Source organism: Neovison vison, chromosome 5 (assembly GCF_020171115.1).
Source record: "Neovison vison isolate M4711 chromosome 5, ASM_NN_V1, whole genome shotgun sequence".
Lineage (NCBI taxonomy): Eukaryota > Metazoa > Chordata > Mammalia > Carnivora > Mustelidae > Neogale > Neogale vison.
The window spans coordinates 79,268,181-79,295,047 of NC_058095.1; the positions used below are offsets into that span (position 1 = coordinate 79,268,181).

At 44.9% G+C, this 26,867-nt stretch overlaps 1 protein-coding gene across 1 annotated transcript; it reads right to left on the bottom strand.

The window, feature by feature from the left end:
- Positions 1-741: 741 nt before the first annotated feature.
- On the bottom strand, positions 742-26,867 carry LOC122907401 (protein arginine N-methyltransferase 2-like). Its single transcript, XM_044250281.1, is given in 10 exon segments — positions 742-882; positions 1,739-1,868; positions 4,319-4,494; positions 17,280-17,444; positions 18,418-18,524; positions 18,527-18,578; positions 21,640-21,822; positions 22,692-22,705; positions 22,708-22,800; positions 26,732-26,867. Coding segments are annotated over 10 exon segments (1,197 nt in total).

The following is a 26,867-nucleotide window of genomic DNA, read 5'->3' on the forward strand; positions in this document are numbered from 1 at the left end:
GATCCTTCTGGGCTCACTGCCATAGCTGGCATCTAACCAGGTGTTGCTGCAACCCTCCCTGGTCCAGACAAGTTACCGAACAGGACAAGAAAAGCACCAGAGGGAAGCAGCATCCCCACGGGGGCTACTGTCGACCACTGAAGCAAGCTTCCCAGTGTGTCGAGCAAGTGAGTGGCATCACGTTACTGTGTGAAAAGTTATCTCAAGGGGCACCTGGGGGGCTCAGTATGTGAAGCCTCTGCCTTCGGCTCAGGTCATGGTCCCACGGACCTGGGATCGAGTCCCACATCGGGCTCCCTGGCCCAGTGGGGAGCCTGCTTCATCCCTCTGGCTGTCGCTCCCCCTGCTTGTGCTTTCTCTGACAAATAAATAAATAAAATCTCTTTTTAAGAAATTTGTCTCAAGAAGCACTGACTTTCCCCTGGACAGTCAGAGTGGAAAGCCTCTAGAGCTCTATGAGACCATGGGACGCTAAAGCAGCTTCCAAGGCCAAGACCAAGTCTGTTCCTCCTAGTCATGCAGGGGTCAGAGGGCAGCTCAGGGGAGCCCAGCACGGGGACGGGTGGGGCCCAGCCCTGACTTGCCCATCCACGGCCCGCACACCATGCTCCACGGCCCGCACACCATGCTCCACGGCCCAGGACTGCTGGGTCTCGGCCAGAGGGCTGACCACCTGAAGGCAGGCCAGCCACGTCAGCTCCTCCCGGGGCTTCCTGTGGGGCCCCCGCGGGAGACACACACTCATGGGTGGAAGGGGTCTGTGCACAACACCAGCTGGGGCTTGTCCTCCTCCAGACTCTGGAACCGCACGCTGAACCAGGCCGTGAACCAGTGCAGCACGCAGGCTTTCCTGATCTCGAAGTGCAGCTCACCTTTCAGCGTCTGATCAACTGATCAAGCGGATGGTAAGAAGGGGACAAGGTTTTGTAAGCACAGGACTGGGCCACGAGGGTCCCCCCGAGCAAGAACTAGCAATTCTCAGCCTGGGCCTGCCCCAAAAATCCCACCGCCCTGCACTGCCCTCAGAACCATCTAGTTCAGCAATGGTGAACAGGACTTGCTGGTTTAGCTGAACACCTCCAACACCACGTAAAATTTCCTCCTCCTGAAACTACTAAAACTGGCATCATAAATCCAAATGCTGCAGATAATGACAAAAGGTTTCAAGCAATCTGGGCCTCATCTGCCCAGGCATGAGTGGAACCGAATTTCCTCTCAATTCTTTACATAAATGAAGTTCCAGGCCCGATCTCTATTCTGCAAAACTACATGCAGAGTCAAGAGTTCAGTCTCCACGTTGTTCTGCCCGTCGGAACCCCATGGGGGCTGCCCAGGACCCCCACACTCACTCGCTGCTCCTGCACCTCCCCACACACCACCAAATGAGATCCCGTGGCCACACGCACCACCTCGTGGCAACAGGGGGAAGTAAAAGTAAGAATTAAGAATTCTGTCATCAACGGTAGTGAAAACAATTTTAATTCAGTCCTTGAAGAAACTGGATATGATGTATTAGAATCCAAAGATGCTGAAAATATTAAACATAAATCTGAAAAGAACGGATGATGTTGAAGAAGCCAGCGGTAAAGAAAATAACTTAAAAATATAAAATGCAAAACCAAACATAAAGAAGCAAAGACTCTGGGAAAATCAAAGCAAGGTTCATGATATCCGCAGAGAAGTCTCGGTGCGCGAGCGCCGCTGACAACATGAGAGGGAAGTGCGCATCTGGTCTCACCTCCCGGTCGGTGATCTGCACAGTCCTCATGTCCTGCTGTAATATGGTGCATGGCTCCGAGAGACAGTCTTCTGATTTCAAAATGTGGTTATACTTGGGCTTCGAAAAAAACTCCTTAATGGCTAAAGATCTAGGGAAAAAGTCAAAGACATTGCTCAGAGGCGTCACACCGACATCTCGGGCTCTGACACATGCACGCACGCACGACCACAGCACTCTCGGCATCTCTCCAGCCTTCGAAGGAGTTCCAAGCCATGGCCTGCGGCACAAGGACACCAAGATGGGCTAGAGGTCCCCACAGGCGGCCTGGGGAGACCACAGTGCAAGCGCCTCCCACCTCCACCCTCTGCGTAGGGCCTAAGCTCCTGGAAACCAACCATTCTGCAGGCAGCGCCCAGACCCATCCCACCGCCCTCCTCCTGTCACGTTGACAGAGAGCATGGGAGCCCAGTGGGGCTCCCTCGCCTGACCCAAACTCATCCCGTGGACACGTCCTCTTACAGCACAAGAAGGGCGAGTACAGGACAGTAAGGTATTCACAGTAAATAAGACACTCCTGTTCTAGGTGACTCTCTCTGACCCGCATCAGCCCGACTCTCAGGAGGGGTTCCCCACACACAGGGGCTGAGCTCCCGCACCATGCCTCCTCATCACTGTGCCTGACCCCACTGCGGAACGTGGTGTTTGCCCAGTTGCAACGTACCACGGGAAATTGTTCAAAAACTGAGCACAGCACTAACTTCTAAAATAACAATTGAAAGTCAACATTTTAATGATGCCACGATATGGCCACATTTTTAAAAATATTTTTCTGATAATAATAATTATGCACATATAAAGAATTTGGAAAATATAGAAAAGTCCAAAGAAAAACCTTGAGTCTCCCATGCCCTTGCCTTGGCACTCTGTTACAGTCATTTTCTCCCCTGGAGTTCTATTTGTGTGTTTTTATGCAAGCAGAAGCCATTTTGCGTATGTGGTCCGTGTCCCCCCGGTGTCACCATCTCGTAATCCATTGGACGGGTGTAGAGCCATCCAGCCATGCTCTACGGGACCAGCTGTTCCCCGTGCTGTGTGTTTGGGAGCAGGCTGTGGCAGCACCAATGGGGAAGGGGGTGGATGTCCCCCGCACCCACAGCTCTGGGCACACGGGCTCCTCCACCTCACCTATAGCTCAGTTGGTGAACTGCCATTTTAATGTGATCTTCGTCCATCCAATTGGCAAAAATGGCATTTAATTTGCATTTCAATCGCTAATAATGCTGGGATTTCTTTCAAATATTTATTGGTGACTTTAGTTTTTGTGACTTGATTATTCCTATAAGCAAGGAATAAGGTTATAATTTCACTGGACACTCAGCTTTTCCTAACTGACTCTAGGGTCTGCCAGCTGGCACCTCCCTCCAAGCCACGGCTGCCTTTTAAACCATGTTCAGCTGCCGACACACAGAGGCTGTCCGTTTGTACAGACTCAAGTCCAGCAGTGCTTTTCTTCTTTCTGTTCACTTTCTTTCCATCCAAAACCTGACACATGGTCCCCCACCGTTTCCGAGAGTTAATGCAGATGCTTTAACACAAAACTCTTAAATCCATGTGAAATTAAATTTCAGTGCACAGTATGAGAGAAGGAAAGTAGTTTCAAGGGGCTCATCCGTGGCCCAGAACACTCTGCCGCCTGTGCCCCTCATGCCCCACATCTCCCACACACACTGCGTGGGCCCATCCTGTGCCGCTGCTCTGTCCTTTCCTTTCTCAGGACCACTCTGCCTTCATCACTGGTCCCCAAGCTTAGAACTCACACCTGGCCCTAGATGAACGATGGGCCAGCTCTGTCAGGGACCTCTCCTCCCCATCCTCTTTATGGTTTGGGTTGAGAGTGCAGTGGTCCAACATGTTAACTGCGGAAGGCATCTTCCCGTGGCTTTATCGTATCTTTTCCTGAGTTGCTTAATAAAGACCAAAAGAGCCCAGAGACTCCCTTCTTCTGTACCCAGCAGACATTCATGTTCACCGGGCCCTCACGGCATACGTGAGACGTCCTGCAGTACTGAGCCGTGGGACCCCCTACTTCCCAGGGCTGACGCTGGCATCCCCAGAAAACCAAGGCACACCAGCTTCTGTCATCATCTTCTTACAAGCAGCAACAGTGAGAACATGAAGGCCTCATCAGCCAATCATTTAGATTACAACCTAGTTCAGCAGTGCAAGTGCATCCGTGTCTACAACGAGGAAAGCGAGCACTGTGGGACGTCGCTTCCTTTGTAAACTGCCAGGGATGACTTCACAAATAACATTTTCTGATCCTTTAAAACTGAATAACTCTTAGTAGGAGCACATATTTGTGTGTTAACAGACCATGTACCGATAAAGGCCTCATCTGTAACCGTGACCATATTTTCCCACTATATTTGAGCCTTGCTAACTCCCGTCACACCTGCTACCAGCATAAAGACTTGAGGGTCGACCTGCAAAGTTCTCAGGCCTGGCTTGAATCCCCTTCAGTGCCGTGGTGGGCTCCACACTCGGGGTCTCCCCAGCCCGCGCCGCAGAACACGCTGGCACACAGCCCACTGCACTCACTTGAGGGCACTGAGGTTGAACTCGTAGGCATTGTCCCAGAAGAGCACCTTGCTGTGGTAGTCCCAATCGGTGCTGCAGGGCACCAGGTGCAGTGCGGCTGTGGTCGGCCAGATGACCCTGCCCTCCTTCAGCCACGCGTCCCAGGCATACAGGATCGACTGGATCATGAACTCAAACTGCACAGGAGGGAGACACAGAGGGGACACGGTGGCAGAGGCCACGTCTGTGACCAGTTGTCTGGGGGGCTGACCTGTACCCACAGCAGCAGTGGTGCTGACCCTTACCACGGCTTTGGCCAGAGTCCCACCAGCTCCCATGAGACTGAGTCTACAGCCAGGCAGCCGCCATTTGGGAGACAGCTTCACCCTGTCCCCACATCAGCTGCTACCCTGTTTCTAACAGCCCCAAAGGGTCACGGAGTTTTCACTGTCAGACTGTGTAAACGGCCTGGGGTACTCTCAGAATTTTCACAATCCTGTAAGTTCACTGAAATCGCCTCGTAAAAACACAAGACATTAAAAGCAGGCACACCATGGAGGTTCACATGGTACTTAATTCGTTAAGAGCAGCCTAACAGTTCCCGTCACCCTCAGAGCTCCCCCGACAAGCGGGAGCGATGCCTCAGCCTGAGACAGCAGCGGCAGGAAGCCAGCCTTTGTGTCAGAACCAGGGAGTGTGAAGAGTGTGCAGGGAGAGTGCGGGGAGCGAGTGGGGACTGTGCCAGGAGTGTGCTGCCAATATGTAGGGAGCATGTGCGGAGCATGCAGGGAAGGCTAGAGGCACTTCATTCTGTAGCCGAAGGGAAGCCACTAAGGGATTTTTCTCAAATAATTTCAGGCAGTTTTCATTTCAGAAGTAGTGGATGTTCAGTATGGAAACATTCAGAAAAGTCAGAAAAGCACAAACCTAAACTAAAGTCATGAGTAAAGCCAGCACCAAAGGAACCACTGCTCACTTGGCACTTTATCCCAAGGACTTTTCTTCACGTACACAGACATGCACGCAGGTGAAAACCATATACAGACAATTTTTAATTCTATTTTATTAAACTATCTATGGTAAATCAGTCAGTCTACTGATTTTTTTTTTAAGATTTTATTTTATTTATTTGAGAGAGGGAGACAGTGAGAGAGAGCACGAGCGAGGAGAAGGTCAGAGGGAGAAGCAGACTCCCCATGGAGCTGGGAGCCTGATGTGGGACTCGATCCCGGGACTCCAGGATCACGCCCTGAGCCGGAGGCAGTCGTTTAACCAACTGCGCCACCCAGGCGTCCCTCAGTCTACTGATTTTAACCCTTGTATGGATCTGTGTATCCACAATCGGGACACAGAACATCCGCATGACCCCAAAACCCTCCTCCCACCACCCCCAACCTCTGGAAACCACTCAGCGGCCTCCCCGCAGCTCTTCTGGAGAATGTCACACAAACGGAATCACACAGTACGTACTTTTGAGACTGGCTTCTTTCCATCATAATAACAACCTTTTTCTACACTAATAGGTTCTGTCCTGTGCTTTCCATCCTGTTCTATGTCTTTCCTTGTTACAGTATCACACTGATTCCATTACCCTTACTGATGCCACCCAGCTTTCTGGGGTCTGTCCCTGGCATCCAAGTACCAGCCGCTCATCCTTTATCGCCCAGCAGTAGCCCTGGTGCGGATGTACCCCAGACACGCATCCAGTCACCTGCTGGCAGACATTTGGGTTGTTTGCAGCTTTTTGGCAATTTTAACTGGAGCAGTGTAAGCACGTACAGGTTTCTGTGTGCGCACAGCCAGCGTTTCTGTGTCAGTACCCAGAACTGGAATCACCGGGTCACACAACAAGTGCACTGGTACCTCCAGAGGACACTGCCCAGTGGCCCCAGAGCAGCTGCATCAGTGTGGGGAGCCTCGGCAGTCCACAGCACTCAGAATCACAGAAAGTCCAGCCATCACGGCAGGCTTGTGGTGGCACCGCTTACAGCCTCAGTCTGTGTTCCCCTGGTGACTGCTGTGCTTCCTGTCACGCTCCCTTCTCAGCCATCTGTATACTCTGGCAAACTCTCTGTTCAAGTCTTTTGCACATTTTTCACTTAGGTTGTTTACTTTCTTCCTGCTGAATTTTGAGAGCTGTTTGTATATTGAGGACACATATTAAATATGTGATTTGCAAATACTTTCTCCCACTATTACCATGTTTTTTTTTTCATTTTCTTTTACAGAGCAGACATTTTTAATTCTGATAAAGTCTGGCCTATGCTCTTTTCCTTTAATGGATCATATTTAAGAATCAACCAAAAACTCTTTGCCTAACCCATGACAATTTTCTCCCAAGATTTCTTTTAGAGTTTTATAATTTTACAGTCTATGCTATTAGATCTAGAATCAATTTTTAATTTTTTGGAAGAACATATGAGGCTTAAAAATGAAGTTCTTTTTCTCGTTTCTTTTCTTTATCACATGTGGATGGCCAAATAACTGTGCCAATATCTTCCAATGAAAAGATTATCTTTTCTCCATTAAAATGATCTTGCTCCCCTGTTAAAAGATCAGTTAACCATGTTTTTAGGGATCAATGTCTCTACTTTAGCCATCGACCTATGTGTCTGTCCTGTCACCAATACCACACTGTTTTTACCACACAACATTACACTAAGTTTGAAAGTCAGTTTTAAAATCAGTAATTATTCAAATTTTATTCTTCTTTTAAAAATTGTATCCACTGGGGTCCCTGGGGGGCTCAGTGGGTTGAGCATCTGCCTTTGGCTCAGGTCATGATCTTGGGGTCCTGGGATCGAGTCCCCCATTGCCTGCTTATCCCTCTCTCCCTCCTCCTGCAACTCGCTCAACCTGCCCCTCCCCCTGCTTGGGCTCATTCGCTCTCTCTTCAATAAATACAATTTTAACAAAACCAAAAGACAACTGACAGAATGGGAGAAGATATTTGCAAACGACATGTCTAATAAAGGGCTAGTATCCAAAATCCATAAAGAGCTTAGCAAACTCAAAGAACAAATAATCCAATCAAGAAATGGGCAGAGGACATGAACAGACATTTCTGCAAAGAAGAGATGCACACAGCCAACAGACACATGAAAAAGTGCTCCACATCACTTGGCATCAGGGAAATACAAATCAAAACCACAATGAAATCCCACCTCACACCAGTCAGAATGGCTAAAATTAACAAGTCAGGAAATGACAGATGTTGGCAAGGATGCAGAGAAAGGGGAGCCTCCTGCACTGTTGGTGGGAATGCAAGCTGGTGCAGCCACTCTGGAAAACAGCATGGAGGTTCCTCAAAACGTTGAAAACAGAGCTACCCTATGACCCAAAGATTGCACTATTGGGTATTTACCCTAAAGATACAAACGTGGTGCTCCAAAGGGGCACATGCACCTGAATGTTTATAGCAGCAATGTCCACGATAGCCAAACTATGGAAAGAACCTAGATGTCCATCATCAGATGAATGGATAAAGAAGATGTGGTATACACAATGTAATACTATGCAGCCATCAAAAGAAATGAAATCTTGCCATTTGTGATGACGTGAATGGAACTAGAGGGTATTATGCTTAGCGAAATAAGTCAATCAGAGAAAGACAAGTATCATATGATCTCCGTGATATGAGGAAGTGGAGATGCAACATGTGGGGTTTAGGGGGTAGGAAAAGAAAAAATGAAAGAAGATGGGACGGGGAGGGAGACAAACAATAAAAGACTCAATCTCAAAAAACAGACTGAGGGTTGCTGGGGGGAGTGGGGACAGCAGAGTGTGGTGGGGATATGGACAGTGGGGAGGGTATGTACTATGATGAGTTCTGTGAAATGTGTAAACCTGGTGAGTCACAGACCTGTACACCTAGGGATAAAAATACATTATATGTTTATTAAAAAATTTAAAAATTTAAATTAAAAAAAAGTACCAACTATTCTAGTTTCTGTACTTTCCAAATAAAGTTTACAATGAGCTCGTCTACACACACCAAACAACGCTGGTCTGACCCTGACTGGAACTGCGTTCTGTCTACAGACCAGTGTATGAACATCATTACTAATTTGACTTCCAGTCCATGAACACTGTATCTCTCCATTTATTTGGGTTTTCTGTGACCTCTTTCATCAGCACCTTATAGTTTTTGGCCTATAAAATTTGTACATGTCTTGCCTTTAGAAGTATTTCACATCTGGGGCTACTGCAACAGCTACTGTACACTGTTAGTGTATAAAAACCCTCAAACAAAAATTAGCTGCCTGAATCCATCAGTACATTAGAAGGATCCTGATCCTCGATCAGGTGGAATTTACTTCTGGGATGCAAACACAGTTCAACATACAGCAAATCAGTAGATGTGATATACCACATTACCAAAATGAAGGATAAAAATCATATAGTCATTTCAATACGTGCAGAAAAAGCATTTAATAAAATCCAACTATATTCCATGATCAAAATCCAAAAATTTACAAATTAGGAGAATATCCCACAACATAATAAAAGCCACATATGCCAAGCATAGAGCTAGCACCATACTCGACAGTGAAAAGCAGAAAGCTTTCCTATAAGATCACATGAAAGTCAGGCATGTCCTCTCTCACCATTTTCATTCAACATAGTCCTGAAAGTCCTAGCCACAGCAGTAAGGCAAAGAAAAGAAATTTAATAAGCATCCAAAGCAGAAGGGAAGAAGTAAAACTGTCTCTATTTGCAGATGACGTATTATATATAGAAAATTCTAAAGACTCTACCAGAAAAACCGTTAGAATAACAAATTCAATAAAGCTGCAGAATATGACATTAATATGCAAAAATCAGTTGTGCTTCTATACACTAACAATAAACTATGAGAAAGAGAAATTAAGAAAATAATCGCATGTACAGTTCCATCAAAAATAATAAAATACCTTGGGCTGCCCGGGTGGCTCAATGGGTTAAAGCCTCTGCCTTCCTCTCAAGTCATGATCCCAGGGTCCTTGGATCAGGCTTTGAGTCCCGAGCATCGGGCTCTCTGCTCAGCAGGGGGCCTGCTTCCCTCTCTCTCTCTCTGCCTACCTCTCTGCCTACTTGTGATCTCTCTCTGTCAAATGAATAAATAATATCTTTTAAAATAATAATAATAATAATAATTTCAAAATACCTCAAAATAAATTTAACCAAGGGGAGTAAAAATGACAATGAAGAAAGAAATTAAAGAAGACACAAACAAACAGAAAGACATCCCCTGCTCATGGACAGGAAGAATCAGAATTGTTTACCTTTCTACACTCCTCAATCTACAGATTCAATTCAATCTCTATCGAAATCCTAATGGCATTTCTCACAGAAATAGGAAAAGCAGTCCAAAGACTCCAACTGAACACAGCAATCTTGAGAAAGAAGACTGAAGCCAGAGACATCATATTTCCTGGGTTCAAACTATTATAAAGCTGTTGTAATCAAAACAATATGGTACTGCCATAAAAACAGACACATAAGTCAATGGAACAGAACAGAGAGTCCGGAAATTACCCCATGCATATGTGATCAATTAATTTTCAACAAAGAAGCCGAGAACAGACAATGTGGAGAGTAGAAAGTCTTCAAGATGGTGCTGCGAAAACCGGTTGCTGCTCTCCCAAGAGTGAACAGGAGCACTGTCTTACAACACACACAAAAATCAACTCCAAATGGATTAGAGACTTGATTATAAAATTTAAAACCAAAAAATTCTTAGAAGCAAACACAGGGAATAAGCTCCCTGACACTGACCGTGCCAGTCGCTTTTTGGATGAGACACTAAAAGCAAAGACAACAAAAGCAAAAATAAACAAGTGGGGCTATATCAAACTGAAAAGCTTCTGCACAGCAAAGGAAATCATCAACAGCAAAGAGATAGAGTTTCGCACAACAAGGGGTGAAAACCCAAAACATACAAGGAACTCATACAACCCAAGAGAAAAAAAAAAAAAAAACTATTTTAATTGGACAATGGGACTTGTTTTCCAAAGTCATATAAAGGGCAACGGACACATGAAAAGGTGCTCAGTGTCACTGAGCATCAGGAAATGCAAATCAAAACCACACTGAGGTGTGACATCATACCCCTTACATCAATTATCAAAAAGATAACAGGAGGAACGACCGGGTGGTAAAGTCAGTTGAGCATCTGACTCCTAGTTTTGGTTCAGATCATGATGTCAGGGTCGTGGGCCTGAGTCCCATGTCAGGCTCCGTGCCCAGCGGGGAGTCTGAATCTCTCTCTCTCCCCCTGCCTCTCCCCCCTGTGCTCTCTCTCCCTTGTTCTAAAATAAATAAATAAATCTTTAAAATAATACAACATATAGAAGATGCTGGCAAGAATATGCAGAAAAGGGCAGGCTCTTGAACCACTGGTGGGAACGTAAACTGGCACAGCCACTGTGGGAACCAGTGTGGAGGACCCTCAGGAAATCAAAACTAGAAACACCATGAGACCCAGCAATCCCACTTCCAGATTATATCCAGAGGAAACAAAACCACTCTCTCAGAGAGGTGTCTGTACTCCTGTGTTCACAATAAGCAAGACAGGACACCAGTCTGGGGATGCACTGACAGACGAACGGATCAAAGAAAAAGTGGGAGATACATACCTGAGACCATGTGACACACACTCTAGTCCCAGACAAACACGGCAGGGAACCCCTCAGCCCTGGGATGGAGGAAAGCCTGCTGTTTGCAGGAACACGGATGATGCTAGAGGGCCTTCAGCTACTGAAGTAAGCCACACAGAGACTGACACTGCATCCTATCACTTACACATGATATTCTAAAAATAATTTTTTTAAATGAACCCATAGAAACAGAAAGTAAAAAAGTGGTTACCAGGAGCTCAGGGGTGAGGAAAATAGGAAGGCACTGGCAAAAACCTATCAATTATAAAATGAGTGAGGTCTGAGTATCTATTATATACACTGGTGACTACAGATGACAACACCATCACGGGGAAGTGACAGATGTGTTAACTCAATGGGGTAGGGGGGCAATGGGGAAGCTGTCAGTAATGTACACAAACACCAAGTCATCAAACTGCACACTTTGCTATCTTACGATTTCCTAATTATACCTCAATGCAAGAGAAGATAGACAACAGATAAACAGATTACAGAAAAAGAAGTGAGCTTCAAAGGTAAATTAGAGAATCAATTCCATTTACTATAGCACCAAGAACCATAAGATACCTGGCAATAAACCTAACCAAATAGATAAACCTAACCAAAGAGGCAAAGAGGTAAAGTACTCGAGGTACTACAGAACACTCATGAAAGAAATCGAAGAAGACACAAAAAGATGGGAGACCATTCCATGATCTTGAGTCGGAAGAATAAACATTGTTAAAACTTCTATACTGCCCAGAACAATCTATACTTTTAATGCCATTCTGATCTAAATTCCACCGGTATTCTTCAAAGAGCTGGAGCAAATAATCCTAAAATTTGTATGGAATCAGAAGAGACCCTGAATTGCTAAAAAAAAATGTTGAAAAACAAAAATAAAACTGGGGCCATCACGTTACCTGATTTCAAGCTTTACTACAAAGCTGTGATCACCAAGACAGCATGGGACTGGCATAAAAACAGACACATAGACCAGTGGAACAGAGTAAAGAGCCCAGATATGGACCCTCAACTCTATGGTCAAATAATCGTCGACAAAACAGGAAAAAGTATACAGTGTAAAAAAGATAGTCTCTTCAATAAATTGTGCTGGGAAAACTGGACAGCTATATGTCCATTCTCTTCGACCATTCTCTTACACAGTTCACAAAGATAAACTCAAAATGGATAAAAGACCTCAATGTGAGACAGGAATCCATCAGAATCCTAGAGGAGAACATAGGCAGTAATCTCTTCAATATCAGCCACAGCAAGTTCTTTCAAGTTATGTCTCCAAAGGCAAAGGAAACAAAAGCGAAAATAAACTTTTGGGACTTCATCAATATCAAAAGCTTCTGCACAACAAAGGAAACAGTCATGAAAACAAAGAGGCCACCCACGGAATGGGAGAAGATATTTGCAAATGACAGTACAGAAAAAGGTTGATATCCAGGATCTATAAAGGACTCCTCAAACTCAACACACACAAAACAGATAATCATGTCAGAAAAGGGGCAGAAGACATGAACAGACACTTCTCCAATGAAGACCTACAAATGACTAACAGATACATGAAAAAATGTTCATCATCATTAGCCATCAGGGAGATTCAAATCAAAACCACACTGAGATACCACCTTGCACCAGTTAGAATGGCCAAAATTAGCAAGACAGGAAACTGTGTGTTGGAGAGGATATGGAGAAAGGGGAAACCTCTTACACTATTGGTGGGAAAGCAAGTTGGTGTAGACTTTTTGGAAAACAGTGTGGAGATTCCTTAAGAAATTAAAAATAGAGTTTCCCTCTGACCCTGCAATTGCACTCCTGGGTATTTACCCCAAAGATACAGAAATAGCAAAAAGAAGGGCCATCTGTACCCCAATGTCCATAGTAGCAATGGCCATGGTCACCACACTGTGGAAAGAGCCAAGATGCCCTTCAATGGACGAATGGTTAAGGAAGATGTGGTCCATATACACTATGGAGTATTACGCCTCCATCAGAAAGGATGAATACCCAACTTTTGTAGTGACATGGACAGGACTGGAAGAGATTATGCTGAGTAAAATCAATCAGACAGAGAGAGTCAATTACCATATGGTTTCACTTACTGTGGAGCATAAGGAACAACACAGAGGACATGGGGAGATGGAGAGAAGGGAGTTGAGGAAAATTGGAGGGGGAGACGAACCATGAGAGACTGTGGACTCTGAGTAACAATCTGAGGGTTTTGGAGGGGAGGTGGGTGTGGGCTTGAGTGAGCCTGGTGGTGGGGATTAAGGAGGGCACATCATTCATGGAGCACTGGGTGGTGCATAAACAGTGAATTCTGGTACACTGAAAATAATTTTAAAAATTAAAAATTAAAAAAAAAGTGAGCTTCAAGAGACATTACAACTGAGAAATATTTTTTAAACTCTTTAAATGGTCTACAAAGTGAATATAACATCAATTTATGAAAATACGAATCTTGCTTACATTATCAAGGCATGTTCATGTCAGGTTCTAAACTAACACACTTCTGGGCATTAAATTCACTCACCCTTAATTTATGCTCATTATCCCCTTTATTTATTTGCTTAAAAAACATAAAAAGAAAAAGAGTGTAAGAAAAAAACAGGAATAAAGAACAACAAATAGAACACAGTAACAATATGGTGTATAAATTAATCGACTATATTAACAAACATTTTGAATGCCCATGGTTTAAATATACCAATTAAAAGGCAGAAATTATCAGAGTGGTTCAAAAACAAAGACCGAGGACATTGGGAGTGTATGTGCTCTGCTGAGTGCTGTGAAGTGTGTAAACCTTGTGATTCACAGGCCTGTACTCCTGGGGATAAATATTCATATGTTTATAAAACAATAAAAAATTAAAAATTAAAAAAAAATCTAAGACTGAACTAGGTGCTGTCTCTAAGAAACTCCAAATACACTGACGGGGCACCCGCCTGGCTCAGTCAGAAGAGTGTGCAACTCTAGATCTCAGGGTCATGAGTTCGAGCCCCACATGGGGTATACAGATTACTGAAATATTTTTTAAGCTAATAATAAAATGAACAAATAGATATACTGATATTTAGAATTTAAAATTAAATGGACAGATACAGACATACGATGCTAACACTGATCCAAAAAAAGCAGGAGTAACTTGTTAATTTCAGACAGAGCAGACTTCAGAGGAAGGAAGTTATCAGAGATAAAAAGGGCATAACCTAATGACGAAGGGGTCAATTCTCCAACAAGACTTTATACACCCTAACAGCAGAGCACCATGTGTGAGGGGAAAACAAAGAGAGCTGCAAGGGGAGAGAAGAAGCCGGCGGCCCTGTCCCAGAGAACAGATCCAACAGGCAGAAATTCTACAAGGACACGGTGAACTCACCACCACCATCTACCCTGGTATGTGTTGCACATCTACAAACCGCTTCATCCAAGGGCAGAATACACCACCTTCCCAGCCTCCAGGAGCACTCTCTGTAAGACACATTCTGTCCTTCTCAGGCTCCCACAGAGCACTCAGAAAGAGAGACACGTTCTGTCATTCTCAGGCTCCCACAGAGCACTCAGCAAGAGAGACACGTTCTCTCCTTCTCAGGCTCCCACAGAGCGCTCTCCAAGAGACATGTTCTCTCCTTCCCGGGCACGAATGGAACATCTCCAAAAGACACGTTCTCTCCTTCTTGGGTCCCCACGGAGTGCTCTCCAAGAGACACACCTTCTGGGCCATAAAACACATCTTCACAAATGTAAAAGAAGAGAAATCATAAAATGTCTGCTCTCAGACCACAGTTTTAACAGAGTTAAACTTGAAATCAAGAACAGAAAGATAGCTGGATAATCAAATAACAGTGGATAAATGAAAACGTATTTCTAAAAAAAAAAAAACAAATACAGGATCAAAGAAGAAATATCAGTAGAAATTTTAAAAATATTTTGAATGTCGCCAAACCCTTTGTGCATTAACTGATAGAGTCATGTTTTATCTTGTAAACTGTTCATATGTTAATGTAGATTACACAGATTATTTTTTAATATGACAGAGATAGAGAGACAGAGAGGGGGGGGACACAAGCAGGGGAGTGGGAGAGAGAGAAGCAGGCCTCCCACTGGGCAGGGAGCCCCATCCCAGGACCCTAGGATCATGACCCGAGTTGAAGCCAGATGCCCAACACCTGAGCCACTACCCAGGCATCCCCCACAGATTCATCTTTAAATACTGAACCAGCCTTCAATTCCAAGGATAACCTCTTCTCTGTTAGAATGTTATTCCTTTTGTGTACTGGGGGGTTACTCTTGCTAGTACTCCTGAGGACTTCTGCATTTATGAACAAGAGTTACTGGGTTGGGTTTTTGGTTAGGGTTTGGCTTTCAGGTCATGCAGGTCTCACCAAGAGAGCTGGGAAGTCTGTCCTCTTCCATTTTCTGAAAGACATTCTTCAGATCTGGTGTTATTCTTTCCTAGAATGTGTTCATACATTTCACCAGTGAAATAATTTATGGCTACAGATTTCTCTTCAGAAGGTCTTCAACTGTAAGTTCAATATCTTTACTAGTTATTTCATTATTCAGGTTAACTACTTCATTGTGGGTTAGTATGGAAGGTTGCAGTTTTCAGAAGAATGGATGTTTTCATCTAAATTTCTGAAGCTGTGTCTGGGGGGAGAGAGCCAGAGGAAGAATAACAATGAACTCAAAACCAGCTCAGTGTACTTCAAACCCTGGTCTTCCTTCACAGTCTTCCTGCTCCTATATGTTGTTCCAAGTCCTTCAACAGCGTCTCCCTGAACCCTGTCTTGGACTGAAAGCTGCATTACATGGGACAGACAGGATGGGGTGTGCTTTCCTCCGTCTTACCAGGAACTAAAGCAACGTCATGGCTACATATAATTTTCTTTTTAATTTATGCATTGGAGAGACAGAGAGCCTCAGTGCACAAGGAACAGGGGAAGAGGAGGAAAGAGTCTCAGGCAGACTCCACACTCAGCAGGGAGGCCAGTGCAGGGCTCGGTCTCAGAACCCTGAGATCACAACACGATCCCAAACCGAGTCAGACACTTAACCGAGGGCACCAGTATGTATGATTTTTTAAAAACAAAACTGGATTCATGTTGTAGGTGCTTTGTTGTGCTTTTTTTTTTTTCCACCAACCTATGGCTTTTCTCTAAGATTATTAAAAGTTGAAGGTGTACAGACTGGTGATTTGGTTTACATACATCGTTAAACGATTACAACAGGGTTATCTATCACCTCCTACTGACACATTGAAAAGATAGAAAAACTTCACCGTGTGATAAAAACTCTTAGATCTCCTGGGATCGAGCCCTGCATCAGGCTCTCTGCTCAGTGGGGAGCCTGCTTCCCCCTCTCTCTCTGCCTCTCTCTCTCTGCCTACTTGTGATCTCTGTCAAATAAATAAATAAAATCTTAAAAAATAGTCAAAAAAAAAAAAAACCTTAGATCTATAGCCGACCTTGGGACAAGCAAGGATTAAGACACTGACATCCCACACAGTCAAAAATCCACACAGAACCTTTGACTCCCTAAAACTAGATTCCTAATAGGCGACACTGACCTGAAGCCTTAACAGGAGCATAAACAGTCAACAGGCATTTTACGTTATTTGTATTGTGTACTGCGTTCTGACAAAGTAAGCTAGAGAAAAGAAAATGTTAAAATCATAAAGCACTGTCCTATATTTATAAAAAAAAAAAAAAATCCCGTGTATAACAGAGCCCACACAGTTCAAACCCATGTTGTTCCAGTTTCGATGGTCCTCTGGTAAGAATGTCTCGTGCATCTCACAGCAGTGTCACTGGGGTTGCCACACTGTATGTGATGGCCTCAGTGCTCACCTGTGTGGTACCTGAAAGTCTGTACCTTTCAACCACAGCCCTCCAATTCTTTCTCCCCTCAACCTGCCTCCCTCCACTAACCACAAATTTGATCTCTTTTACTAGGAGTCTGGTGGGCGAGTTTTGTGCTGCTGGTTTTAGATTCCACGTATAAATGAGACCATCAAATATGTCTCTGTCTGACTTACTTCACTTAGCATAATTCCTTCAAGGTCCGTCCACATCACGGATGGCAGGGCGTCGGGGCTCATGGCCATCCGGCACAGAACAGAAGACAGTACCCTGACAACCACCAGGTGGCTTCATTCAGCATGACAGCCATGGCTCTCCCCAAGATGTTCTTCTCACAACAGCACCTCCAGATCCAGTCCACACCCCTCCATGGAATCTGCACTTCCCTGGCACAATCCACGGCCATCCCACATGGCCCAGCGCCCATCCATGGCCATCCTGCATGACCCAGCGGCCATCCACAGCCATCCCCCGTGGCCCGGTGCCCCTTACTAGCAGGCAGGTCCCCATCCACTCGGACAGCAGCATGTCCACCCTCTCTGGCAGCACCACATCCTCCACCTTCTGCTTGAACACAGTGATGATGTCGGCAAAGCCATTCTGCATGGCCAGCTGCCCTGTGTGCTGGGCCATCTCACTGGCCTCTACTGCATACATCTGCATGTCACAGAAGGACCATCAGCAAGAGTCCCACCAACAGAGCAGGCTGGCATCCACTCTCCCTGGGCCCAAGGCTCCAGCCAAGCCAGAGGCAGCCTCAAAGAAAACAGCAACAGAAGGAAAGAGGTGTGCTGGATAGCAGGGACAGATCTCCAACAGACGAGCCCTGACAAGGGAGCTACCTTCCATCTTAACTCCACCTTCTGCCTAAGACAGATGGAGACTGCCGGAGGACAGAAGAGTCTGCATGCACATCGGGTACCCGTAGCAGAGGCCCTGTGGGCCAGACACTGTGACCCAGCTCCCATACACACAGCCACATACTCCAGAGTTTCCCACTCCACCCTGAGAACGGTCGGACTTTAAGGGTACCAGCGGCTGAGACAGCTTCAAGCCCAGGTTGTCACTGGAAGGTCCTGAATGTTACGTCTTTGTTCCAAGAGAATCTTAATTCCAGTGATTACTGTCCTGCAGTTTCCCGTATAAACTAGAATTTCACCCACCTGTGTCAGGGGCATTTCAGAGGCTTCAACTCTGGAGCCTCACACATGCTCTGCAGGGAAGAGGAGAAAGGACCCCAGCGTGCATCATGGAGAGAGGTTTGTCCTATCCCTGCCAGGTGGTCCTTGCTTGGTGCAGGGATAACACATGGATAACACATGGACAGGGATAACACAGGGATAACGCTTGTGACCTACACAAGCGGCCCAGCCCCAGCACACAGACACGTGTTCCTCTAGCTGATAAGCAAGTTACAAAAAACATCTGACCGCACGCAACTCCGATATTCTCTGCTCTATTCTACTCTACTCGGTGCTGCTGGTGACTCAGCAGGCCGAGGTCATGACTGCCGACAGGCTCAGTCCACAAGAACACATTGCCCATTTCACCAACATGATGCCTTTGCATGCGAACGACACGTCCCCAGACTCAGCTTGAGGCTACTGAAGGAGAGCTGTTTCTTACTCACGGCTTTAGGCTGCACATAGTGGGCACAAAAGAGGCTGATGATCCCCATTCTGCAGCCGACATCTAGAATCACTTTATCGTTCAGGGATTCTTTATTTTGCATGATAAATTGTGGTATTTAGTTGTCTGCGGCTGGTCTGCCAACATTTCCAAGTGAAGTTTCTAGAGGAAATACACATTAGGAATCACTGCCTGTAATATGAACTGTGCTGAGCTCTGGTTTAAGAAGGGAGATCAGAGTCTGAGCTAATAAGCCCCTTGAGCCCACCACACATGCCTAAAAATACAAGCAACAAAGAAAAAAAAAACACAAATCCCAAAGACCTAAATATGCTGGCATATAAAAACACAACAGTGAAGAAATGAAATGGAATTTCTGGAATCCTTTCAGTTCAGTGTGATGCTACCTACGGCTTCACCCTATACCTCCCCAAGAGCCGGATGAGCACACAGGCGGGTAGACCACTCAGGAAGTGGAGCAGACACTGCCCTCCTGACCACTGTTCCCACTGGAGACAGGAGGAACCACCAAATTCCCCACCAGTTACCACGTGGCCAAGTATCCACCAAGAGAGATGCCAGAGGAGGCACACTGGCCCCTCATGAAACTACAGCTCTGGAGGGAGCTGACGAACCCACAAGGGTGAGCTCAAGGTCTCCAGCCATGTCCAGAGGGAGGAAAACACATGAAACCCAAGATAACATAAAACCCCATGGGAATCACGCCAATCCCCAGAGAAAAAAAGAAAGGATCCTCCAAATGGTTCATGAAACCATGGGTGGAAGTCAGAGCCCAGAATGGCTGCACCCACAACACTGGCCCCCACGCCCAACTTTTCAGGTCTCGAGCTGCAGAACACCCAGTGTAGATATAGTTTGGCTGCAAGGCAGACACTGAAGCTACCCGGACCTCGTCAGCACAGATAGGAAGTCTGCACAGGGCCTTCATGAGCCCATGAGTGTCACAAAGACACTCAGCACTGAGAAACAAAAGACTGAGGGTCAGAGGAGACACAATCAATATTCAGCCATCCCATCTGAATAGTCCACCTTGACAGAAAGTCAGAACTAGGTTGCTAAGGTGTACATATAACCTGACAAAAATAAAAAGAAAAATGAGCAAATTATATGAAAGTTTACCAAAAAAAAAGAAGAAATAGAAAAGGCCAACAAAATATAGAAGATGACCAATCTGACTTGAAATCAAAATCAAGAAATACCATGTTTCACCTTTAAGATGAGAGATCTGGGGGCGCCTGGGTGGCTCAGTGGGTTAAGCCGCTGCCTTCAGCTCAGGTCATGATCTCAGGGTCCTGGGATCGAGTCCCGCATCGGGCTCTCTGCTTGGCGGGGAGCCTGCTTCCCTCTCTCTCTCTCTCTGCCTGCCTCTCCGTCTACTTGTGATTTCTCTCTGTCAAATAAATAAATAAAATCTTTAAAAAAAAAAACAGATGAGAGATCTGTATTTACTTTAGCGATGTGTGGTTGGGAAACGAGGATTCATGTACACTGGTGGTATACAATTGCCAATCTTTCTGGAGGGGAAACTGGCAAAACCCACCAAAGTGAAAAAACACATACACCCTACAAATTTACCCAAGAGAAATTCTAGCAGAAGTTTAGCAAGATTTCTATAAGAGAAAACCCATTAGAGCACTGCTTGTCGTGGGGCAAAGCTGTTAATCAAGCAAACCACCAATAGGGCCTTTTTAAAATCAATAAGATACTCTTGATAGTCTGAAAGCTCTACAGATGCCTGAGTGCCTCAGTTAGGCATCTGACTTCAGCTCGGATCATGATCCCAGGTTCCTGGGATCGAGTCCCACATCGGGCTCCCTGCCCCGCGGGAGTCTGCTTCTTCCTCTACCCGCTGCTCCCCCTGCTTGTGCCCGCTCTCTCTTCCTGACAAATCTGAAAGTAAATAAAATCTTTCAGAAAAATAAGTCTGAAAGCTCTAATCATATACATACATCAAGGGGTTTTCCTTTACTGTAACACGTTGAACCATGAAATAGGACACACCTACCAAAAACGTACATGAGAAAGGGCCCTGCAGCTTGTGGGTTACACAGCAAACACTCGTGCAATGACAGCAGATGCCTGCCGGCACCCCACACCTTCCCAGCCCGGCCCTGCAGTCAGGAAAGCCAACCTCACTGAGCGTGGAGAGGGACGCCACAAGGGCTGGGCCGGCTCAGTGCTACCCACTACCAGTCCACCATGGCGGACTGTGAAAGAAAGCAGGTTTACTACCCCCGCAGGAGGAAGATCTTCTCTTGGCCTAGCAACAGTCCAGCCAATTAGAAACTGCCCCATTTGGCCAATGAAAAGCTGCCGCCGCCCTTCAGAGGGCGTTCCTTCCACACAGCCCCACCCACTCCCCCTTCCTAACAAAAATCTTCCTGGCCTTGGTTCTCCAGACCAGCCTGCAGTTTCCCACGGGGCGCTTGTCCTGCCCTGCGGTTCCTCCGCTTCTCCCGAAGAAGCCCACTTTGTTGGTACGGCCGTTATTTTAAGGCTGCTGCCACCAGACGCCCTGGCAACAGGAACCACCATCCTGACTCCCAGAGAACCAGCTCCCTGGTCGCTTCCCTTCATAAACTTCTTCCAACACTGCTTTTTAACTTTACGTAACTGAATCAAAAGTTATTCTTTCATGTCTTGCTTCTTTCACCCAACATCCTGTCTGTGATGTTTATTCAGCACGCATCAGTTTTTGTCTAGCTTTAAGATGTAAACAGGGTCTACCTAGACCATACAGTTATGGGTCTTTGTCCTAAATGGGGAAAAACTTTAAAAAAACTAATAAGCTATTTATTTATTTAGAGTTATTATTGTTGGTTTATGTAACATTTTTGTATTTTATTTTTAAAATAAAATGTGTTACTTTATTTTAAATATTGAGAAAAGTTCATCATCTCATTGTTCAGATAACATCTCTAAACCACCATGGGACACTCCAGCCCACCACATGCTTTTGTAGGGTCTGCCAGCTAAGAATGGCTTTCACATTTTTTAATTGGTTAGGGTAAGGGTTTTCTCATTTCCTCATGGTCTTACAGCCACTCATGCACCACGATGGCAGAGCCGAGGAGCCACACGCCCTGCTGAGCCAAAGAAAACTTCTGTGCACCCTGTGCTAAGCCATGAAGAGGAGCAGCCCAGCTGAAGCTAACTTGAAAGCTGAGGCAGGAAACCGCCACCTCCATAGCCCCAGCCGTACCAGGGTTCCATAGCTGCCAAAGTACTCCTCGTCCTGCCACGTATCCTCAGGGTCACAATCCTCCAGGTGCTTCCTGAGGTAGTTTGCAAGTACATACCCACAGCAGCCCCTGTGCTCGCCCCACCACCAATCAGCAGTTGTCTGCCTCAGGATGAGAATTTTTTCTCCTCTCAAAAAGCTGAGCTGGATAAAAACATATAAAGAAGTCAAAATTCAAGAAAAACCTGTAGTTGGTATTTCAACTATCATTGGGGCCCAAATCAGCTATTTTAAAAGACTCAATGGGTAATTACACAAACTCACAATTTCTGAAAATGATACCAACATTGAGAGACTTTTGTGGAACATCTACATGAAAGAAAGCACAGCATAACTGATATTTTTTAAAGGAAAGATTAAAATTTTTTGATCAACTTAAGACAGAATTTCTCTATCGCCTCTTTGCTATGACTCTGCTATGTGGCAGCTGATTCACTTCCTGGAGTAGAAAAAACTACATTCAAGTCAGTATCTTTTTTAAAGTTTTATTTATTTGAGAGAGGGAGTGGGAGTGGGAGGAAGACCAGAGGGAGTGGGAGAGAGGACCTACAGCAGACTCCCTACTGAGCACTGAGCATGGAGCCCAGTGCTGAACTTGACCTCACAACCCTGAGATCATGACCTGTGCTGAAATCAAGAGGCAGATGCTTAACCATCTGAGCCACCATCTTCAAGTCGGTATTTTTATTTTATAGCCTTAATGTTTATTAACTAGAATAGGTTCTAAATCAAGGTTTCTAAAAAGAAACTTCAACAGGTGCTTCCTTCCCCCATTCCTCACCCAGATATCTTTCACCTAAGGCTTGGCATCAGAATCTGTTAGTCTGGGAAAAGAAGGATCACTCACAGGTCTCAATTGGCTCTAAACATCTGAATACTTCTTTACTTAACTTTGGTATGACTTATTCAAAATTCTTATCTGATTCTGTCATCTAGAATGCCATTTAGCCAAATCCATAAAACATGAACCCAGGGTCGGAGGCCTCTGCCTGTAAGCAAGTGTGTAGGGTTACCTGCGTCTGGTCATCACAGAATAGTCTGCAATGGCCATGAACTCTTCTGGCTGCACACCCTCCTGGAGCTGCTCCCGGTCACCACACTCAACCACACTTCTCCCTTCCGCTCAAAACCAAGGAAAGAACAGAGGATGACTGTGGGGCTTCTCTCCGTGTCCATCCTAACAACCTGTAACCTTTGGTTATCAGGAAGGTTTCAAATGAAGAGCCCCATGACCATGGTTAATCACAAAATTTGGGTCATCTTCACCAGCAGGATCAGGGGATCTCACCCTTATTCCACTTCTCCTTTTCGTCTCTAGTACAAAATTACTTGCATCCTAAGAAGTACATGAAATAAGTAAGAAAAAGGCACTTTTAGTGTCTACTTGGTGACTGATGCTGATCACCAGCAACTCCTTCTGAAAGTGGTGACTGGCCCCAAGAGAAAGAAGACCTGCTTCGAGGCCTCATGCTCTCTGGACCTCTACAGACTGGAGGACAGAACTGGACAGACTTCCAGAAGGTGCCAGGGGCCAGGCCCAACCCTCATGGTCTGACTTGGACAGCAAGTCTGCTCATATAGACTGCTCAGGACCCAAAAGGGGAGCCTGAGACCACACACTGCCCAGTCTCTACTTTCTGTCAGAAGAGGCTTGTCTGGAAGAAGTCCACTGGAGGTGGCAGAACCTCCAAGCCCGTGTTCCAGTTCAATGCAGCAACTCCGTCCCAATATGTGCATTTTTAAAGAAGTTTCCTAAACATATACATAATTCATGTTCTTTGGAAAATATGTGAAGCACAAGTGTACACAGAGGAAAATTAAAATCATCTTTATTCTCACCCACTAGTCAGAAATAATGATGCTTAACAAGTTAACATTTATATTTTTTTCAGGCTTTTTTTTTCCCCAAGATTTTCTTTATTTACTGTCAGAGAGAGAGAGTACAATCAGGAGGAGGGGCAGGCAGAGCATACAGAGAGGAAGCAGCCTCCCCATCGAGCAAGGAGCCCAAAACAGGACTCAGTCCCAGGAACCAAGAATCATGACCTGAGCCGAAGGCACACACTTAATGGAGTCACCCAGGCATCCCTCGGGCTTTATTTTTAAGATTTATTTACTTTGAGAGTGAGAAAGAGCACTCCTGGGTGGGAGAGTGGCCGGAGAGGGAGCGAGAGAATTTCAAGCCAATGCCCTGCTGAGCACAAGCCTGACAGAGGGCTCGACCTCATGACCCTGAGGTCATCACCTGAGCCAAAACCAAGAGTTGGATGTTCAACTGACTGAGCCACCAAGGCACCCCAGGCCCCCTTTTAAGTGTACACATAGCATGTGCATACAGAGTGTTTACTGGGATCATGAAATTCTGCCTTGTGATATGTGTCTCACTTATTAAATTTTTTTTATTAAATTCTATTTGCCAACATGCTGTTCATCATTAGTTTTCTATGTAGCATCCAATGATTCATTAGTTGGATGTAACACTCACTTATTATATTCCTAACATTTTTCCTCCTTGTTAAATTATTTCTAAATACCTCTTCCTAACATTTGGTAATAGTCTGTGAATTATCATAACTAATTTAACTGATTTCCTAGTTTGGTACCCTTAAACTATGTCCAGTTTATACTTTTACAAATTGTGTTAGGATGAATATTTTTTTAAAGATTTTTATTTACTTATTTGACAGAGGGAGATCACAAGTAGGCAGAGAGGCAAGCAGAGAGAGAGAGGGAAGCACCCTCCGCACTGAGCAGAGATCCCAATGCTGGACTCGATCCCAGGACCCTGAGATCATGACCTGAGCCAAAGACAGAGGCTTAAACCACTGAGACAACCAGGCGCCCCTAAGACGAACTTTCTAAAAAATATCATTTTGTCTGTCATGATAATTTTCTCAAGATAAACTTCGGAGTGGGAAATGACAGATTAAGATGCCATGTATTTACACGCATGCACACACTCATACACACGCACAGTTGTTCTTTTGACAAAGTTATTTGAGAAGGATGTGACACTTTTTTGCCTTTTTTACTAACATAATACCTTGTGAGAAACTTCCCAATTCTTAGAATCCTAAATTACAAATTTCAACAACTGTACAATATTCTGCAATAAGAATTATTCCTGATTCCTCAGTCATCCTTGACTAATGGACATTCTCCTGTTGTCCAGCTCTCTACCACGGTGTGGCCACAACATTCATACACATTTACTCTCGTGTGACATTTTATTTCTAGGAGACAGATGACCGAGGCTGGACCACAAGCTTTTTATTCACACATTTCAAGACTCTTCCGTACAGGGTTTGGCGCCCACACTTCTCCAGCGAAGCAGACAGCACCCTTCAGCGACTACTCACGGCAATGGGCGCCATCATGGTCTTTAATTTTTGCCGGAGCGACAGGTGTAGAGACGCCAAAAAAAGCAAACATGTGGGGAAACAAGACTATTTCTTATACTCCGTAAGAAAGACTTTTAATAGTATAAGGAGACACTAATTATTTATTGTGGGGTTTATGACAGATGTTACAAGATCACAAATGGCATAAAACTAGGGGCAAGTAAGTAGAGTTAACGTGGAGGTGTCTTATGCTGTGAAGCGGTCGAATACAAACAGCACTGGGGTGGGTTAAAGATGCGCATCACAGTTTCTTGGTAACCACTAAAATATTAGTAAAAGATACAGGTGCAAAACCTACAGAGGAGACAATGTGGCATTATTAGCAATAATTCTTTAATACAAACAGAGGTAACAGAGGAGAAAGGTACCAAAAAGTAAGGGAAAACAGCAAGATGGCCAACTCAACCACATCAGTCAACATGTTCAATGTTAATGGACTAAATACTCTAATTAAAGGGCAGAGATTACCGACAGGAAAGAAACGGACATTTCTACAGCATTTTACAACAGAAACATTTTAAATATAAGGTTTTCGATTCAAAATATAGGTGTATGTGCACCATGTAAGCTGGTACACCAATATTAATATAAGATAAACTAGACATAAGACCAAAAAAGTACTAGGTAAAAAGAGATTTCATAAAAATAAAAAAGTCAATTAGTTTAGAAAGTAAAAACTATCCTGAATGTATATGTCAAATAACAGATTCAAAATACGTGAAGTAAAAAGTGACAGAGACAAAAGGAAGTTAAAAAAAAAAGACAAACCCACAATCATAGTGGAAATTTCTTTAAAGTTGTATTTATTTATTTTAGAGAGAGAGAGAGCAGGTGTCTAAGCAAGTGCAGGGAGCGGCAGAGGGAGAGAAACAGAACCCAGAAGGGGAGGGGGGCACTTGACCCTACGACCCTGAGATCATGACCAGAGCCAAAACTGTGAGTCAGACACGTAACTCATGAGTGACCCGGCACAGCCATAGTGGGAATTTCTGAAGCTCATCCCACTCGATAACTACACAACAAGTGGGCAATAAAGCAGAAAGGACACAAATGTTTGAACAATACTAGTAACACATTTGACCTTAATGACATTTATAGAAAGCCACCAACTGCAGAAAACAGATTCTTTGTGGGTGCCTCTGGGGCGCTCAAAACAGCCCACCTGACTAGGCCACAAAGCACGCCTGAATAAATTTCCAAAGACTGAAATTGTACAGAGCATATTTTCTGAACAAACATAAGCAAACCAAAATTAAATAACAAAGAGATAAATAAAAATCCCTAGATCTCCTGAAATAGCACTTCTGAATAGCCCAGAAACTATCCGATTTCCACTGTGACATATTACCAAGTATTTTAACTGATCAAAAATAAAAATACAACATAGTTAAGTGTGTAAGGCAAGAAAACTGAGGGCAAGAGGAAAAGTCATAGCTTTGAACACATGTACTAGAGAAGAAATGTTCAAGTCAGTGTTGCAAATTTCCATCAAAGATGCTACAAGATATCGCATTCACTCCGCTCCCAGAGAGACACGACACGTAGTTAAGGAGAGCTCTTTTATTCTTGCATTCTAGCTTCTTACACTCCAGAGGGTGCTTCTTCCCTGCTAGCCGGCGCGGGGCTTGTCCTGGGGCTCTCTCCAAGGACACAGAGCCGGCGGCGAGCAGGAGACATGGTGGGGCGGCAGCCTGGGTGTTCGCAGCTCCGGCACAGCGGCGCTGGCGGTGGTGGCGGCGGCGGTTCCTCGCGCTTTTCTTTCTCCAGGCTGCTGTAGCCGCTGCTCAT